At 50.9% G+C, this 17,884-nt stretch overlaps 1 protein-coding gene across 4 annotated transcripts in view; it reads left to right on the plus strand.

The window, feature by feature from the left end:
- The window catches only part of Fhdc1 (FH2 domain containing 1), a 38,309-nt gene extending 34,001 nt beyond the window's left edge, over positions 1-4,308 (plus strand). For all 4 annotated transcript variants that reach the window (XM_074041292.1, XM_074041293.1, XM_074041294.1 and 1 more), the window contains exon 12: positions 1,883-4,308. In XM_074041292.1, coding sequence (XP_073897393.1) covers positions 1,883-3,967 — 2,085 coding nt within the window. In that variant the 3' untranslated portion in view covers positions 3,968-4,308. The remainder of the gene's footprint in view (positions 1-1,882) is intronic.
- The last annotated feature ends 13,576 nt before the right edge of the window (positions 4,309-17,884 follow it).

Here is a 17,884-nt window from a genome sequence, read left to right on the forward strand (position 1 = left end):
TTCCCCTTTAGTCACCACTTCCAGGGGGCTCTGAGTTGAATTTGAAAACCAGAAAACCCCTGCATTTCTGGGCTTTAGGAATCAAACCTTCATCCCTCAGTTAACAACAAAGTAGCCACTGGCACCCTTCATTTCAGGTGCTCCTGAGCTATCTGTTGCCCTATATTTTATTTATTTATTCATGTATTTATCAAATGGGAACTTGTACTCTCGCCCTATATTTTGAATGCAGACTTGTACAAAGCTGGATTTCTCAGAGGGACTCATCACCTTTCTCTCAACCCCAGAGTTGCTTTGAGTTCCCAGCCCCTGCTTTCTCCATCCGGCTGAGAGAAGGAGGCTGAGCCTGTGGCCACGTTGATGCGCCTCTGTCCAAGCAGTGAGCTCAGCTGTGGGAGGCCGTGGCGGGTGGCGGAGGCCAAATTGGCTCATTCTGAGGCACTCGCTCCCCATCTGAATTCAACAAGCCCGTGAGGCCACCTGTGTGGTGCTCTCAGCTTGAAAGCCAGGACCCAGCCACCCCCACCACGGGCAGCCTCGAAAGAAGGCCTGAGAGTCTTAGGGATACTGGGGAGGCCAAGGCCAGAGCTGCCTGTCCCCAGCCAGGGCCTCACAGAAACTTGGAAAGAATAGTTCACTGGAGGAGGAAATCGATTTTCAAATAAAAACTGCTAACAGTAACAGATTCGGATTGTGAGGTCCGTGTAATTACGTGATTACACATGGATCTCACAACCCAAAAGAGCTCTGGATTTGTGACACATGCAACCAGCCAGCCTTCCAAATCCACAGTTCCACATCTGCAGATTCAACCAACCACAAGTGGAAAATACTGTTTCAAAATCCGCATCCGTGCTGAACACATACAGGTTGTTTCTCTCTTGTCATTCCCTACACAACACAGAATAGCAATGGCGCACGTAGTGCTTCATTTGCGTTTGGCGTTGTAAGAAATCGCAAAATGATGCAGGTTTATGGGCGAATGGACATGGGCTCTATGCAAACACTACGCCGTTCTATATATAGGCCTTGAGCGCCCTTAGATATGATATCCAAGGAGGACCAGGAAGCAGTCCCTGCAGGTACCAGGGACAAATGCATATTACATGACACAGACAGGTAAAGTGGGTTCCATTTCGTTGAGAGGGCTGGCTGTTTTGCATCAGGGTAGAGGGTTAAGTGATTTGCAAGGCACCTGCTCTCCTTTCTTCTCTGGTTGTGGGAATGGCCAGGGCATGAAGGACAGAGCCCTGTGCTGCAGGCTGCAGCTGGCAGAGCCACCAGCATATTTGTGGCGTGTCTTTACCAGAGAGCAGTCGGAGAGCAGAATTAGAAGGCATCTCTTAATGTCTTCGGCATACATTTATGAATCCAAGTCATTGTTGAGGAGAATGTGCTGCGTGTGAGGGATGTGTGTGTGTGTGTGTGTATAGCCATGCAATACAGTGGTCAGTTTGGGGTGCACTCTTTTCACATCCATAGTATTTGTATTTTTCTCTCTGCCAGTGCTCACAGACTCCTTTCCTGGACATCCTGTCTTTCCCTACTTACAGACCAAGCTGGTTTTCCTTGGAGTTGAGGTTGTATGCATATGCGCGGAATTGTAGCCCACAGTGGAAGCTGGAAATTGGGCCAAGGGAGCAGATGAGAACTATAGACAGGTTGCTGGAGCCAGACCTGGCGTGCCCCTCAGTCAGACCCCCAGGTCACCTTGGGAGGCCTCCTCTCCTTCCCCACATGCACATCTGCAGACAAACGCACAGTGTCTTTATCCAGGCTGTCCTCCACACAAGCACCTCTCATTGAGTCATGGGGTAGGTGGCCCTGGAATTGTACATGGACCCCATGTGGCTCATGCAGGCTTCTCTCCACTCTCACTCAGGACAACCACGAGCGGGAGGTGCAGGAGCTGAGGCAGGTGCAACGGCTAAAGGAACTGGAGCAGAAGCGGCGTTCCTGGACCGATGGGGAGCTTGGGGGCTTCTGCCGGAGCAGCAGTGAGAACGATGTGGAGCTGCTGACCAAGAAAGGCACGGAGGACCTGTCCCCTTTCCTGCACTCCAGGCCCGTCAGCCCCTCCTACCGGCCCCCCAACACACGCCGATCCCGCCTCTCCCTGGGCACCTCTGCTGACCGAGAGCTGCTGGCCTTTTTGGAGAATACCACAGGCAGCCCCGAGGGGCCCAACAAGTTCAACAGCTTGCCCCGGAGCAGCCCCCAGCAGGCCCAGCATACCATAACCTGGATGGGGCCTGAAGAACCAAGGGACCACGACCCCAACTTTGCACCAGACTCTCTGGCCTTGGAGGGCTTGGAGAAGGCACCTAACCCACCCTCTGCTCGGAGGAGCCAGCTTCCAGTCCCCCAGTCCCAGCTCAAGGAGCCTGCCTCCACCTTACCCCAAGCTCGGCGGGGTGGGGTGAGCATCCTCCGAAAGAGGCACAGTGAACCCATGGGCTTGGGGCCAGCACGGACCCCTCCACTCTCACCACTGGCTCTGGCCATTAAGGAGCATGAGCTGGTGACAGGGCTGGCCCAGTTTGACCTCCAGGATCCCAAAGGCCTGCAGGAGACAACCTGTCTGACCCTGAGTGACTTCAGCTCTGTGGAGCAGGAGTCCCCAGGGTGTGGGAGCCAGCAGTCCCTCTCTTTGGACAGCAACACCCTGGCCCCTGTGGACAGGGGTCCCCAGCAGAGTCTTCGCCCAGGCCTGGAGCATAACAGGGCTGCCCCTGATGAACCCAGCAGTGCAGCCTTGGTGTCTGTGGCCAGTGGTGACCCTGAGAACAAGGATCCTGGACCTCTCTTCTACATCTCGGACACCACTGACTGCTCACTGACCTTGGAGTGCTCAGAGGGCACTGATTCCAGACCTGGGGATGGTGAGCTGGAGGAAGACAGGGAAGGGGGTGGCTCTGTGTCCTCCGGGGCTGGGGAGGCTGGGAGCAGCCAGGTCTCCTCCAACCCTGCCTCCAGCCCCACTGGGGACGAATCTCCTGCCTCCAAGAAAGGAGAGGCCAGCTGCAAGGGGGGGCTTCTCAAGGATAGAGCCACCAGAGGGAAGGATGCCACCGTGCCCGCGCCCAAGAGAAACTCTTTCAGAGAGACATCGCTGGTGGCCGCCAAGCCTGGGAGTGTCCGCCGGAGCCAGGGGACAGCACCCAAGGCCGTGCGGACCTTGACCACCTCTGAGAATGAAAGCATGCGCAAAGTTGTGCCTATCTCCAAGTCTAGCAGAGGGACTGGAGGCTGGAAGCGGCTGGAGCCACCTTCCCGGGTTCCCCCTCGGGAGACCCCCAACAGCACAGACACACAGTTGGCACGCCGCAGCTCTGTGCGGGGGACCTCAGACACATCACCCAGGAGACTCCCCATGGGAGCTGGGGCGGTGGCCACAGTGACCGAGGAGCTGAAACTGCCCCGGGGGAGCAGCAGCTCCCGCCTGGGGAAGGAGCAGCCCCTGCAGCACAGGGGGTCTCTCAAGAAGCCTAGTGCTAAGCCCCTCAGGAATATCCCCAGGCAGAAGCCCGAGGAAAATAAAGTCTGCTGCTCTGCTTCCCAGGGACCCGAGAGCCCTGGAGAAGAGGCCAAGGCCCGGCCAGCCTCCAGCACCCCCCGTGTTCCACCCCCTATCCCAAGCTTTGCCCGAAACACAGTGGCCTCCTCATCCCGCTTCATGAGGACAGATTCCACACCTGTGCCCAAAGCACCTGGCATCATGCGGACGGTCTCCCAAAGGCAGCTAAGGGTGAAGAGTGGCTCCGAGGATGCCACCCCCAAGGACAGCACCTTGAAACGAGCCAGCAGTGCCCGGGCCCCCAAGAAGTGTCCAGAATCTATTGAGGGTCCCAATACCAACACGGAGACCTCTCCAAAGGCCAGAGTGGCAGGAGAAAGGGCCTCCCTCAAACTGAAGGACGCAGGGCGGACCACTCTGGGGAGAATTCTCCATCCGCTGAAGAAATGAGGGGTGCCTGTCTGCCTCTCATCTCCTGGGATGCAGATATTGAGGACTGAGTTCTGGAATGAGGGTGGGAGGAAGCCAGTACTCAGTGTCTTTGTCACACATCAAGCAATCCACTGGTGCCACCTGGTCAGGGTTATATTACTAAAGGTGTGGTCTGGAAGGCCTGTGGACTGCTGCCCCAGTACCTGCCTCATACCCTGGGCTCTCACCCGGACTTCTGTCCCCAGAACATGGACATGTCAATTGACGTTGTTATGTAACAAGTGAAAAAATTTTCTGGCCAGTTTTTATATATCAAAGACTTATTTTTTAATATTATAAAAATAAAGCGTTTTAGCTGATTGCTTTTACAGAGTGAAACGCCTCCAGGGGCTTGGGACGGAGAAGAATTATCCTTAGTGTGAAGATATTTTTATCTTCCTGGGTTCCCTGGCCTCTGGGTTCTACCTGCCCACACACTGCCCATCACTGGCAGCTCAGCTCTTCCAAGCCCTTGGGTGTTCTAAGATTGGCTTGGGCTCCTGGAAGACTCCGGCTTGCCCGTTTCTCTTCAAGTGGCTGAGGGTTTGCGTGCGAACGAGGGAACGTCAGACTCGGGTGCACAGAAATGAATTCCCCTGTGTGCTCTGGAGCATCCTGGGCGTGAGTGTACTGGGGGGAGGCCTGTGGTAGCAGGGGAGCTTCCCCTGCAGATCAGGGAAGAATGCCGGATTTTCCAGAATCTGGAAGTGTCCAATTTTAATGAGCTGTTCATCTGGGCACATTTTCGCAGTCACGTATCTGTCATGAAACTGTGTGACAGCTCTGACATGAGCTCGCTCTGCTTACAGGGGAGAGAAAACCCTTCTGTCCTTGGCCTCTGTCCCCCTGCCTGCTGGACACCTCCTTCTTTGCAAATGTCACCTGGAGCCTGGAGGATCTTCCCTCGCCCCCATCCACCTCCTGTTCCCTTTGTCAGTGATACTTTTAAATGCTGGCAACTCATTCTTGGTACAGTGGCTTTTAAACCCTGTGAAAACACAAATCAGGCCACTTTTCTTTCAAGCAGACCAAGCACTGAAATTGGTTTCAGAATTATTTCATCAGGAAAAATTGAGGGGAAATTGAGGGCTTCATTCAAAAGAAAGCCTGATTTCTCCCCAGTGCCTGCTTTATTACTTCTGAGACCCAGAAAATGGGAGAACCCTTCAAACTTTGTTTTTAAAAAATGCCTCCCCTTTTCACTTTGGGTCACTTATGAGCCAAATCTCATCTTTGATCTGACATTGGTAGACAGATGGATCTAGACAAGTGCGATGCATTTGTGGGAATCCTTGTGGCTAAATGTTCGAGTCTCATTCCCATAGTGTGTTGCCTTTCATCCAAATTAACTGGAAACAGCTGTCATAAGTCAGCTGAGTTAAAAGGTAAACACTAAGGTGGAGAAAGGAAGCAACCACAAACCCCTTGTAAAAATAGCCCTGATCAGTGTCCAGTGTGGTGGCTCATACTATGAGGGAGATGGAGGTAGGAGGATCAGGGTCCAAGGACTGCTCCAGGCAAAAATATGAGACCTTACCCAAAAAATAACTAAAGCAAAAATGGGTGGAGACATGGCTCGAGTGATAACAGTGCCTGCCTAATGAGCACAAGGCCCTGAGTTCAAACCTCAGTACCCCCCCAACACACACACAAAGACAGCACTGAGCCGGTCTGCCTGGGCTTCTTGAGATGTATAGCAGGGATCCTGAGCTGCTTTTCACCATCTTAAAATGCCAATACTTCATATATTGAACCAGGTGGACAAAAATGTCCCAAATATGAACACAGGGCCCATGAGTGGATGGGAAAGGGTCATAAGCTGTGGACTTCTGGCCAGCAAAGAGGTCAGGACTGGGAGGGCCCCCAGGCTCCCAGTCCCTACTGTATCCTGCTGTGTGTTTTGGCAAGTCATTTCCTCTCCTAAGGGTCTGTCCCCCAGTCCACAGCCATGGAGGCGTGGCCTCCATGATGGTCTCCAAGGGTGTGAGTCATGGGAACAACCAACGACCTTTCTCTCCTGGAGTCAGACTCTCAGAGTCACTCCTGTCCTCCCTAGAGGAGGCCTCGTGCACTCAGGCCACTCAGAAGAAAACCACAGAATGGCTTGGAGCTGTCAGATGGAACAGGCTGTGTGCTGAAACATGGTGGCCTTGGCCCTGAGGACAGCCAGCCACACATGCATCTGTGTGAGCAGGTGCTCATTCTAATACCTTTTATCGGTAGTAAGCTTGGACAAATAACTTAAGTATCCAATGGAGGCATGCAAATAGGTTTCTACATGCATTTGTTAAGGGTAAACTGAATGTATTTAAAGCTCCATTTATGTGCTTTTATGGAACAGGTAGTTTAATAAAATTCCTCTTTATGGGAGTTGTGTTTTAACTCAGCTTTCTTCTCCTATGGATGCGTCCTCCTGATCCTGCCAGGAGGGCATTTAATTTTCTGCCCAGAGAGAAGGCTGAGATGTGGCAATCTGTTCCTACAAAGGCTGAGAGCCAAAAAAGTTTGTTGGCCATGTGTCTTCTTGGTGTAACTGGGGGCTCAGGGACAGGATTTCTATCAGACCAGTAGGGATGCAGCCCCACGTCTGACCCACAGACCAGCAATGGAACACTCAGTGCCTCCTATGGGCTTTTCTTGTTCCTTGTTGGGCCAGGCTTTGTGTGATTTCCGTGAGGCCAGCAAGTCTGGATTTGCCCTCTTCTGTCCGATTGTGATTTGGCTGAGGACATTCATTGGGAAATCACAGCTCACCTCTGGCTGGCTCAGGAATGAGCAGAGAGGGAGGAGGGAGGTGTTGCTTCATTTCAAACGCAGCTCGGTGCAGATTTGGAAAGAGAGATGTGCGTAGGCTTTATATCCCTCCAGTGTGAGTTCTAGCTGCTCTGTCTAAAAACAGGTTAGAGGAATGTCGCTGGCTCAGCTACCAGCAGAGGAGAAAGCAGGTGATGTTCTGTTGTGAGTTGCCTTGTGACCCCTAGACATTTAAACCCCTGGTTTTGCCTGGATTCTAAGCACTTTGAGACACCAGACTCCTCCCAGTACCTTAGCCCTGCCATGCCCAGGGCTATTGACCTAACCCTCCTTCCCCCACCAGAGTTCATTGTTTTCCCAGAGGATCTCAAGTAATTGTCATTTTACACTTGGATTTGCTTTTGCAAGGAAACTGAGTTCCAATTCTCCTCCCAAAGACTGGATTGAGGGGGCCATCGTGCCTTAATATGCCTAGGTCTTCATTATACTTTTGCTTCATGCTCCAGCCCTGCCAACAAACAGATTGTCCCCAAACACTTTTAAATACCAAATATATAAACCAAATTTGGATAAGGGACATTGCATCTGGTCACTCAATAAGTGCTTCTTAAAATTACTTAGATTATTTGGGGCTGGTGGAGTGACTCAAGTGGTAGAGCACCTGCCTTGCAAGCATGAGGCCCTGAGTTCAAACCCCAGTACTGCTAAAACAATAACAACAAAAAAATCTGCGATTATAAGCACAGAGTGTCAGCAAAGTCACCAACTCAGCATCCATGGGGCAAAAATAAGAATACACAACTCAGACAGATCTGTGGCAAGGCTGAATCATAACCCAAAGCCATCTCTCTGCCTGGAGCGTCTCCATCTGTAAACATCTTCCTGTTAAAATGTGCTGTGTGCCTCACTGGGTCACCTAAGTGAAGACAAGAGTTACTTCTTACAGCTGAAGAAAGTGTCTCTTCTGTCTGCAATAGGGCTGTTGGCTGTTGGCTTCCAGTTGCTAGGTAGGACAATTGGACCCTACTGCAGAAGGGGTCATGGACCAGGGCAGCATTCATAGCATCATGTTGGAGCACTTGCCCGGGGCCTCCAGGAGCCTGACACCCCCGCCCATCTTCCTGTGGAGTGGAGACTCCTGAACCTTGTAGTGAGGATGCCTGCACTGATGGAGTAATGTTGGGTGCTAGGAATAGACCTGGGTTTTGTCCCCTGGCCTATTTGGGATCATCCAAAGGCTGAATCACCCACAGTGTCATCGAAAGCAGACGATGTTCCCCACATTTGTTTAGATTTGAGGAGTTAAGGATGCACTTTCCTTCAGCAATGTGCCATGCCTTAGCTACCTAGCTTCCCAGGACAGCCCACTGTGAATCTATTTAACCCTTACCCCAAATTTACATGCTGGAATCCTAACCCTAAGGTGGGGCTACTAGCAGCTGAGGCCTGTGGGAAGTGGTTGGCTGTGAGGGTAAGGCCCTCCCGAATAGGATTAGTGCACTTACACAAGAGCCTGGAGGAGTTCCTTTGTCCCTTCCACCCTGTGGGCACTCAGTGAAGAAGGCACCAGCTATGAACCAGGAAGCAGGCCTTTATCAAACACTGGATCTCCTGGCACCTTGATCTTGACCTTCCAGCCTTTATAACTGTGAGAAATAAGTTTCTGTTCTTTGTTAGCCACATGATCTATGGTGTTTTGTTATTTCAGCCTGCATGGGCTAAGACACCGTCCATGGGTGGACTCTGACTCTGACATTCCCATACAAGAGAGCCCAGCTTAAAGTAGTGTTTCTGGGAGAAAGCGCTGAGGATGTTGGGAATATTTCTCCCCTATTTCCTGACATCAAGTAGAGCCTCAAGCACTGTGAGTTGAGGGCACAGTAACCAGTGAGCTGAGCTCCCCATTCTAGGTCATTCCCTAAGGCCAAATGTAGAGGCACACATCTCCTAGGCCAGCCCCAGGAGATGGGTCATTTCTTTGTGTGTGGCTTCCTTTGCTCTCTTCTTTGGTCTGTTAAGCACATTTTTTATTTAACTTTATATTTTTTCAGGAAGGAGGCTGAATTTGGCCCTTTGCCTTCTGGACCACCAATGAGAAAGTGACAGGGATTGTGGGGAGACCATCTATATGGTAGTTGGGCAAGTAGGCTGTTCCGGTAATAGTGGGATGTTTGCTGTGGATAGTGAGCTCTGCTGGGCACCTCCAGGTCTGGGAACATCAATGCACCCAAGTGGCACCCACCATGTGGACCACTCCTATGTACAATAGTCACTCACCAGTGCTGACAATTCCTGGTCCACTCCAGACCTACCAAGTCAGAATCTTTCTAATGGACCCCAAATTTGCATTTTAAGCAACTTTCCAGTGGCTCAATTTTCATCCTGCCGTTGAGAAGCCATGAGCTGCAGAGAGGCCAGAAGGAAGGCTGACCAGTAAGAATTCCCCGGGCTCAGAGATGGAGCTAAGGAGCCCTTCTCCAGCCTAGGTCCCTCTTGGAGCCTGTGTCAAAGTCATGCAGGTGTATTTCTCCCTGAGCAAGCAATGCGGAGACATGCATCCCGAGTGTGGTGCCAGGTTCTGGGACAGTTGCCTCTTGGGAGCCTGAGGAACTGGTCTAGTTTGGATCTTAAAAACAGTCACCTCCAGTCACATGCTTGGTCTCTCCCTGGAGTCTGGAACTTCAATGGCGCTCATCCTTGAGGCCTTCTGCAAAGACAGCTCCAGGGGAACATGGTTAGTGACACTTCACTGCAACCTTGCATTGACAGCCCTTTAAAGAGGTCATGACAGCATAGGGGACATGTTTGTTAGCAGGTGCTGAGCAGTGCCACAATTGTCTGAATGGCCTCAGATTTTGTCAGTAAAGCTGCTCTTTGGAACCTGTTCCCTGGCCACCTGGGTCCTGGAACTTCCTCAGCCTTCTTGTGGATCACTTCAACCATGTCCAGAGCCAGGCAGGCCTCCATCCTTGCTGCCCTTACTGCCCAAGAAGGAAGTGGGTGCAGCTCTGCCCTCCAGGGTGCTGACTCAGTGCAGCAAGGAGCATGCACACACTCACACACTCACCACTGGCAATTCAGAATAAGGGCAGAAAAGATGAGAGAGGTCCCGCCCTGGGGGAGAGTGTGGAAGCCCTCCCTGAAAAGAGGCCTGGGCCTGCTTCTTTCCAACACTGTCAGCATAGAATTATTCAGCCTCCCGTGCTGTGAAAGCAGCCCTCAGAATCCAGACGATCTTGCTACTTTTCAGGGACAACCATTTTGCCAGTTTGGGCAAGTGCAGGAATCAAGTTTGAGCTCTATTTGGATGAAAATGATGGTTCAGCTTTGGAAGCTGCCCCAGCAGAAAGAACAGTGCATCAATTCAGCTGTGGCTGGCCGGTCAGCTGCATCTCCTTCTTTCCCAAGGAACCAGCGGTTCCCAGCAGCTGATTCATCCCCAGAGAGGAGAGAGAAGAAGTGGGCTGCCTGCAGGGCAGGCTTCTTCACCATGGCTGAGACACAGAGACAGCAGATCCGCCTCCCCAACCCACAGAGCCTCCTACTCCCTATTTCAAGATCAGCTCCAATACAATAGGAGTCAGAGTTGCTAGATAGACAGCTGGATAATGTGTCTAATTGCATACGTCCTTTCCCAAGCCCTTGCTTTTCTCAACCAGCTCATAATGGGTTGTTCTCTGGCTACAGCTTGTCTCCCAAGAAACTCATGGCTTTACAGACAGTTACTCACCACACTCCCACCATCCCAGCCACCAAGCAGGGAGCAAAACGTTATTCTCACTTGGCAACAAAGGAATTCATTCTGAGAAAGATGAAGGGCATGTGTGAACCAGTGGTCTCACATGGCTACCAAAAGCACTGTCTTTGGGACCTTCATGGAAACATAACACCTGAACGAAGCCCAGCTGATCAGTGTACATTCAGACCCTGTCCTCAGCCTGGGGACCCACCTTCCAGGAAGGACCCCGATGAGTTGGAGCATAACAGGAGTGGCCCAGATAGCCTCACCACCACGTTGAAGGAAGGAGGATCAGCCAAGGCCCATCCTGATGGTGGAATCAGTCTTATTCATGGTTGGTCCTAAGCACAAGGGAATAAATCCTCAGATATAGGACAAACGGACACCAAAGCTGTATGTACCCCTTCCTAGATGAGAGGCCCCCATGTTCCTTCCACTGGAGGACTCTGATCCTACAGAAGGACTGCCCCAGTATCAGTAGCTGACTAGATCAAGTACTACCTGAAGGCCACTTTTCCCATGCAAGGGATTCATCCTCGGAGGACCATTTGCACCTCATGGCTGTCATCGCCATCATCACACCCAGAGCATTTCTTGAGTGGTTATTGTCCTAGGACCACAGTTGCTTTGGGCACTGTCAGTTTATTCCTCTTGGATTCACCAATATAGCAGAACTCTGAAGCATAAGGACTGTTACCATGACAGATTCCCAGTGGGAGTGAAGAAAAGTTTGTGACCCTGGGAAGCTCTGTGCAGTTCTAAAATGGGATGCTCAGGCCTGTGTTGTCCAGTAGCTCCCCAGAGCCCAACCATCCCTGACATAAGCCGAGCTCAAATACTTCTTTCCATCCATCAACTCCTCTCTGGCCCCCAGCTTTGGAATACATCTTCTCCTCCCCCAATCTCGTGAAGCATGTGGGGGCATTGCACACATCCCCACCTGCTTTGTCCAGCAGTTAAACTGAGCTGTGGCCTCCTCTGGATGTGTTGGGGATGGGAGTTCTAGGAGCCCTCCAGGACCTAGTGAGGCCAGCACTGAGTGTGATGTCAGCCCATGTGGATGGATGAAGGGACTTCCTGTGCCCTAGGGGAAGGTGTGATCAAGAGTCCACTGCGTAACCATTGCCCCACCACTGATGGGTCTCTATTTTTGCTTAGGCTTGGCTGAGATAGATAAGTCAACACCCATGGCTCCCTTGAAGGCCCAGGGAAGGAGCAAAGGGCCTCTGAAAGAGAAAGGACCTTAGAGAATGGAAAAATGACAAAGAATCCAAATAAAACCAGTGTCAAATGCCCTGAATACCTGGCCTACACTTTTCCTGGAGCGGAATGAGAACCTCACCAATGCCATGCAAGCCCTCAGGCTCTCTGAGAAGCAGCTCCATGGTGACCATCGTCCTACTGAGGACTTCTCTCACCTGTCCTCCTAAGCCACACCTGTGCACTGAGAGCAGAAGCAGCCTCTGGGCGTTCCAAATGTGACCCCTGTAGGCCTGATTTGCAGAGGCCCCTGGCATATTCCAGGATACATTGGGAAGATGAACAGGCTGGGCACTGCCCTCCACTAGCAGTAGGCTTCTGCCACTTGACCATTTAGCAGCCGTGTGACCTTGGCAAATTGCTGACCATCTCTGCTTGGGGAACCCATAGCTGTATGCAACTTCAGAGCAGTAGAGAAGGATTGTATGACTAAACGTGTTGGGACAGTATTAAGTGTTTGCCATTATCACTAGGTCAGAGCATAGATGTGGGGGGCTGAAGAAGGCCAGCTGGTTCCAGAGGCTCTCCTGCAGGAGGAAGAAGTCTTGAGAAACCTGTGCCCATCAGTCAGGGAAGCCTGCAGCCTCCACAACTCCCTGATGACTCAGTGCAGTGGGTCCTCACCTTGACGCCATCCCTATCTGGCTGGTGACCTTGGGCAAGTCACTGACCAGAGCTATGCTCTATTTCTGCTTCTTCCTTCATCAGAGAAGACAAGGCAGGGTTCCATGACACCTGACAGCATATAATAGCCAGGCTATGTCTAATTTATTGGATCTATAAAATTCATTTGCTTCCAAAGCTCTTGATTTCATCCTTGAAGCTGAAGTCTTCAGGGATTCCCTCCCACCAGGACTCCTGACGTCCTTCTCTCCTGGATAATGTTTGTCAGCACTTAGGAGGAAAAAGGTACTGTGTACATAGTAGCAGGCACTGTTCATTCAGGAAAGGCCAAGGGAACAAACTGTTCCTAAAGCTCACTCTCAACAAAGCCCAGAAGAAGCAAATTAGGAGGATCTGGTGTCCAGGACCCAGCACACTTCACCTAGATCACCTGCTTGTCTGTGGCCACCTGTGCTGGGTGTTCTCCACCCACATCATACCTGCTGCTCCCACTGCGAGGAAGGCAAGACCGAGGGGAGAGATATCCAAGGCCACTAGCAAAGAGGAGGCCACAGGATGTTGGGGAAAGAGCAGAGGCCTTGTTTTCATGAGACCACCTTGTCCTGTGCAAGGTGGGCCTGGGGCTGGTGGAACAACCTCTCTAGACATCTGAATTCTCATTCTTCCATGGAAGTTGGGGCTCGATGATCTCCAAGTTCCTTCCAGGGCTGAGGTTCTTTGATTCAAATGGTACAGTTTTTGGTAAGAGTGTTAGGGGGGGTGAGCCCACCCTCTCTGTTCCACGTGCCCATATTATAGCCTCTACACATTTCCTAGAGGGGCTTGAAGCATGCTCCAGCACTGGGCTTTGTGGTTGCCTTCTTGGGGTCTTTCAGAGGCTCTGTGAAGCCTGATAGGAGAGAGCATGGGCTTTGGAGACAGACAGAGAGACCTGGTTCAAATCTCAACTCTGCTGTTTCCTAACTGGATTACCTTGGGTGGGTCTGCTTCTCACGTGTAAAACAAGAAAAACCAAGGTGACTATTAGAAGAGAAAACATATCCTAGTGCCTAGAAGATGCTCCAGATGGTGATTCAAATTATTAGGAAAGTCTGGTGCGTGAATAATCCCCATATCTTTTGGGACAATTGACTAGGTCTCTGCTCTCTAGGGACTCATGAGAAAAGTAGTAGGCAATCAAAACAGACTTATATCACTCTCATCTCAATGAAATACAGCCATAGGATAAAAGAATTATGGCTTGTCACCTGGCTCCAGAGGAATTCCCAAAAGAGAAGTTCTAAGAGCAATTGGAACATGCCAGGTCATTGCTTTTCACACATGGCTACAGTGCTGAGCGGTTTCCAGCAAGCCATCTTTAAAGCTCCGAAGTTGTACCATTGAGGCCTCTTGAAGGAAAGTTCCAGGAGCTCAGCCTAGCCACCTATATCACACCTCAAACCTGTGGCTTTGCCAGCTTGGCTGAGGGAACTCAGAAAACAGCTACAGCCCTTGGGCGATGCCCTTGGATGTCAGGCTGTGCTGGGCAAGCGAGGAGCCAGTCTGGATTCCTGACTGATTTCGTAGGTTCCTGCTGACTCACTGTGGGACTTAGTGATCAAGCAAGTCACTTATGCCCCTGCGTGCTTTAAACAGCCTTCAGATGGGACTCTGGCTAGTCACTTGCCTATCTCACTAGAGCACAGCAGGGTCAGGAGCTCATTTCAGAAGTGTTTTAATCTAGAGTGAAAGTTGAAATATTGGAACTGAGTAGCGAAGTTTTTGAGGCTTTTTTGGTGGTACTGGGGATTGAACTGAGGATGTTGCTATACATACTTTAACAAAGAAAGTCAACTGGACCAGATTCCAGTAGCTCATGCCTGTAATCTTAGCTACTCAAGAGATCAGGAGGATCACGGTTCGAAGCCAGCCTGGGCAAACAGTTCGGGAGATCCTATCTCAAAAAACCCTTCACAAAAATAAGGCTGGTGGAGTGGCTCAAGGTGAAAGCCTTGAGTTCAAACCTCACTACCACATTGTAATAGAAAACTATTTTGTTGTTGTTGTTCTTCTTCCTACCTCTTTTGTAATACTGAGGATTCAACTCAGAGTCCTACTACTTGAGCCATGCTCCCTGTCATTTTGCTTTTAGTTTATTTTTCAGATAGGGTCTCACACTAACTTTTCCCGTGATGGCCTTGGATCATGATCTTCCTACCTCCACCTCCCAAGTAGCTGGAATGATAGGCACATGCTATCAGCCCAGCCCTAAAAATGTATTTTGAAGGCTGCTTCTTTGAGAATACTCATTGTTCCCATCCCTTTTGCAGGAAAACTGCTGGCATAAACCTTCACCAACTGCCCTCTTAGATACCCTGTCCAGTTTTGTTGTCAGTAGTTTTACAGATCTGGAGTTCCACAAACTGCTGACATCAGCACGTTATGTCCACACCGTGCAGAGGGTTCTCTGCTTGCTGTAGTCACGGTGAATACTGAACAGGCTGTAAGAAAGAAGATCCCTTCCATCACTTCTCCTGCTCTCGGCACCACGGTGACATCATTTCCTCCACTCAGGTTGTGCTCTCACCTGCCCAGTCAGTGAGCTCATCTGAGCTTGGAGGTGGTTGTCCTGGAAAGAGGGAAAACACTCAACAACACAGGTAAAGCAGGGCCTGAGCCTCCTGCTCCTGGTGAGGTCTTCACCTTGAACTCCACTCAGGAAAGACCAGTTAAAGCCAGTATATTCCTTCATTCTGGGTGCCCATGGGCTAAGATAACCACAGCCACGCCCTTTAAACAAACCCTGGAAACGTTGGCTTGAGCAGTCAGAAAATGGAACCAGGCAAATAGTGGGACACAGTCAGCCAGCCGGGGGCTCAAGCTTGCCAGATGCCCTTCCTCCTGCCACCAAGTAGCTGTGCAAGTGAAACAACTTACATGCCCTCTCTGGGCTTTGATTTCTTTAACCCTAACATGGGGAACTGAGTTAGAATAATTTCTAAGGTCTCTGAAATAGAGGGAATGAAATCACCCTGTCCCAGTGAAGCCAGGGTTTTTACAGGTTGGTCGGTTGATTTGATGATTGGTTTTATGTGGCCTTGTTTGGTGTTTGGTGTCGGACCTACAAGAGCAGACAATGAAGGTGACAAGACTCCAGTCCATGGTGTACGATTGTTATCAGGCAGACTGGGCAAAGCCCTTTCATGCTGAGTGTGGTTGCACTTCCCCTTCATCTCTGACCTCCACTCCTATTTCCTCCCTAGCAGGCCCCCACTAATGTGTTTGGCATCTGTCTTTAGATATATGTGTGGGGCAGGGGGATGTTTGTGTGTGCGCATCTCTGTGCCTCTGTAGGAATATATCCTTGAAAAATATGTGGCACATTTTAGGTGCTCTTCATTTATACAAATGATGGTGTCCTGTGAATCTCAGTCTTTTCTTTGTCCTGCACTATTTCTGTGATCCCTCTCTGTTGCTGTGTGCCCATCCAACTTGCAAATTCTTACTGATGCACAGAGTTCCTTAGTATGTGGCTACCATATTGTTTTTATTCATTCCCCTATTACTGGACACCTCTGTTACTCACATACCACACTACCACACACAAGACCATAGAGGACATCTCCACACTCATCCCAAAGGACCTCCAAGGGAGTTATTTTGGGAACTGCCATCTTAGGAAGTGAACATATATTCAATATCACTAAGTCTTGCTGGGTAGTGGGCCTGGGGAAGGAACGCAGGAAAGGGTAAGAGGGAACCGTGGACTCTATTATGAGGCAGGAACTCACAAGAGAACACCAGCAGAGCATGGCAGGAACTTGCACACATTTGAGCATGCCTTGGAGGTGCTGTGAGGAAAGAGATTGGGGTAGGCTCAGCTGGGGGCTGGAGGAGGTGGGAGGCATGGCACCAACCAGAGGCAGATGAGGTGAAGGGAGATGGCTGGGCAGGAGGGACCCCTGGGGACAAAGGGTGCCTGTGAGCCATTTGAGTGGAGATGGGGTGGGTGTTGGACCCTCACAGGAAGTGTGTGGAAATGTGTGGCCCAGGTGTCCCAAGAACTGAGGCATCCGAGTTGGGTCTCCCTGGGGTTAAGAGTGACAGAGCCCTGTAAGCCAGAGAAGCACCACTTTGATAGCATAGGGATCCCCAGCAAACAACTGTGGGCAAAGTTGGTTTCCAGAAACAGGAGAAGGCCACTGGGCTGATGGTCAGCCTTGCCTGCAGAAGGAGGACACGCCCCCACCTAGATCCAAGGAAGGTTATGGGTCTCCCTAACTGTCCTCATCCTCAGGACAGAGGCCACAAGGCCGACATCACTGGCCCTGGGCACATCCACAGGCAGGGGCAGCTGTCTCTGGGGGCATGTCCTTGGGAACTCCCATACTCTGGACACTGCTTCTTTATCCTTGTGCTCACAGTGTCCCATTGGGACACTTCTCTGCCCCCTCCAGAAACTGAAACCCCAAACGCAGCCTGAGAAATGAGTAGCATCACCCTCCTGCCATGCTGAGGGAGAAACAATTATCTTCTGGCTTGCTTCAGTCTTCACTCTCCACCCATTCACCAAACTGGCCTTTCAGGCTCCACGGCTCTTGGCTCTCAGGAAAGTGCTCGGGGTTAAGGTGCCTGCAGGTCTCAGTTCTCTCCCACCCCCTCCCCCATCCCAGCTTGCTTTGTTTGTTTCCTTTGAATCTCTCCTTTGTCCCCTGACTCAGGTCCATTGACAGGTGGCCAAGTTGAAAACCTGTGCAGCCTCTGCTGTCCTCCTCCCCTCCATACCCCTACCCTGCCACACCCTTGCTGCAGCCACATCAACAATGACCAGCAGGGAGGCTGTCACAAGGCTGCGAAGTCTGTAGCCTGCACTGGCCTATCTGACCAGGAAACCCCAGGCTACAGCCAATGTCCTGGCAGAAGCAAGTCCCTCCACTCAGAAACGGTGCCCAAAGTTGGCCTTTAATGTCACATCAGCGCTGGCAACATTCGCTTCCTTCTTACAGACCCCTCCAGCACCCCTGTGTCCTTCCCAGTGAAGGTTCTGCGGGAACAGGAGTGGGGGAAGTTTTCAGGCCAGCTTGGTTCAAGTAATGGCTAGCTGTGAATTTCTGCTTAGGGAGATATCAACAGCTCTGAGAGTGTATGCTTTTAAATAACACTATTAAAAAAAAAAAAGCAGTTGGTTTCTTTAAGAAATAGTTCACCCTGTGACACTCTGCTGACCTCACTTCCTCTTCTCCCTTTCTGTTTGCCCTTACTTCCTGCCCTACCTGGGTGGCAGGAAAACCCTGAGGCATCTCAGTGGCTGCAGATCATGGTAAAGGTGCCCTAGGGGAATTCAGAGGCAGCCCAAAGTTTGGGAGTCTGCTTCCTTCCATGTTGTTGGAGTTCTGTTAGTTTTCAAGAGGCGACCTTGCCATTTAGGTGGTAACTATAAGGCCTGTGTCTCCAGGGAGCGCAGTCCTGTGCAAGTGAATTGTTAAAAGGAGGTGGCAATTGCAGGGGCAATTTGTGTCCACGGAACCCAGAGAGTTATT

The sequence above is a fragment of the Castor canadensis genome, chromosome 9 (genome assembly GCF_047511655.1).
Source record: "Castor canadensis chromosome 9, mCasCan1.hap1v2, whole genome shotgun sequence".
NCBI classification, from domain to species: domain Eukaryota; kingdom Metazoa; phylum Chordata; class Mammalia; order Rodentia; family Castoridae; genus Castor; species Castor canadensis.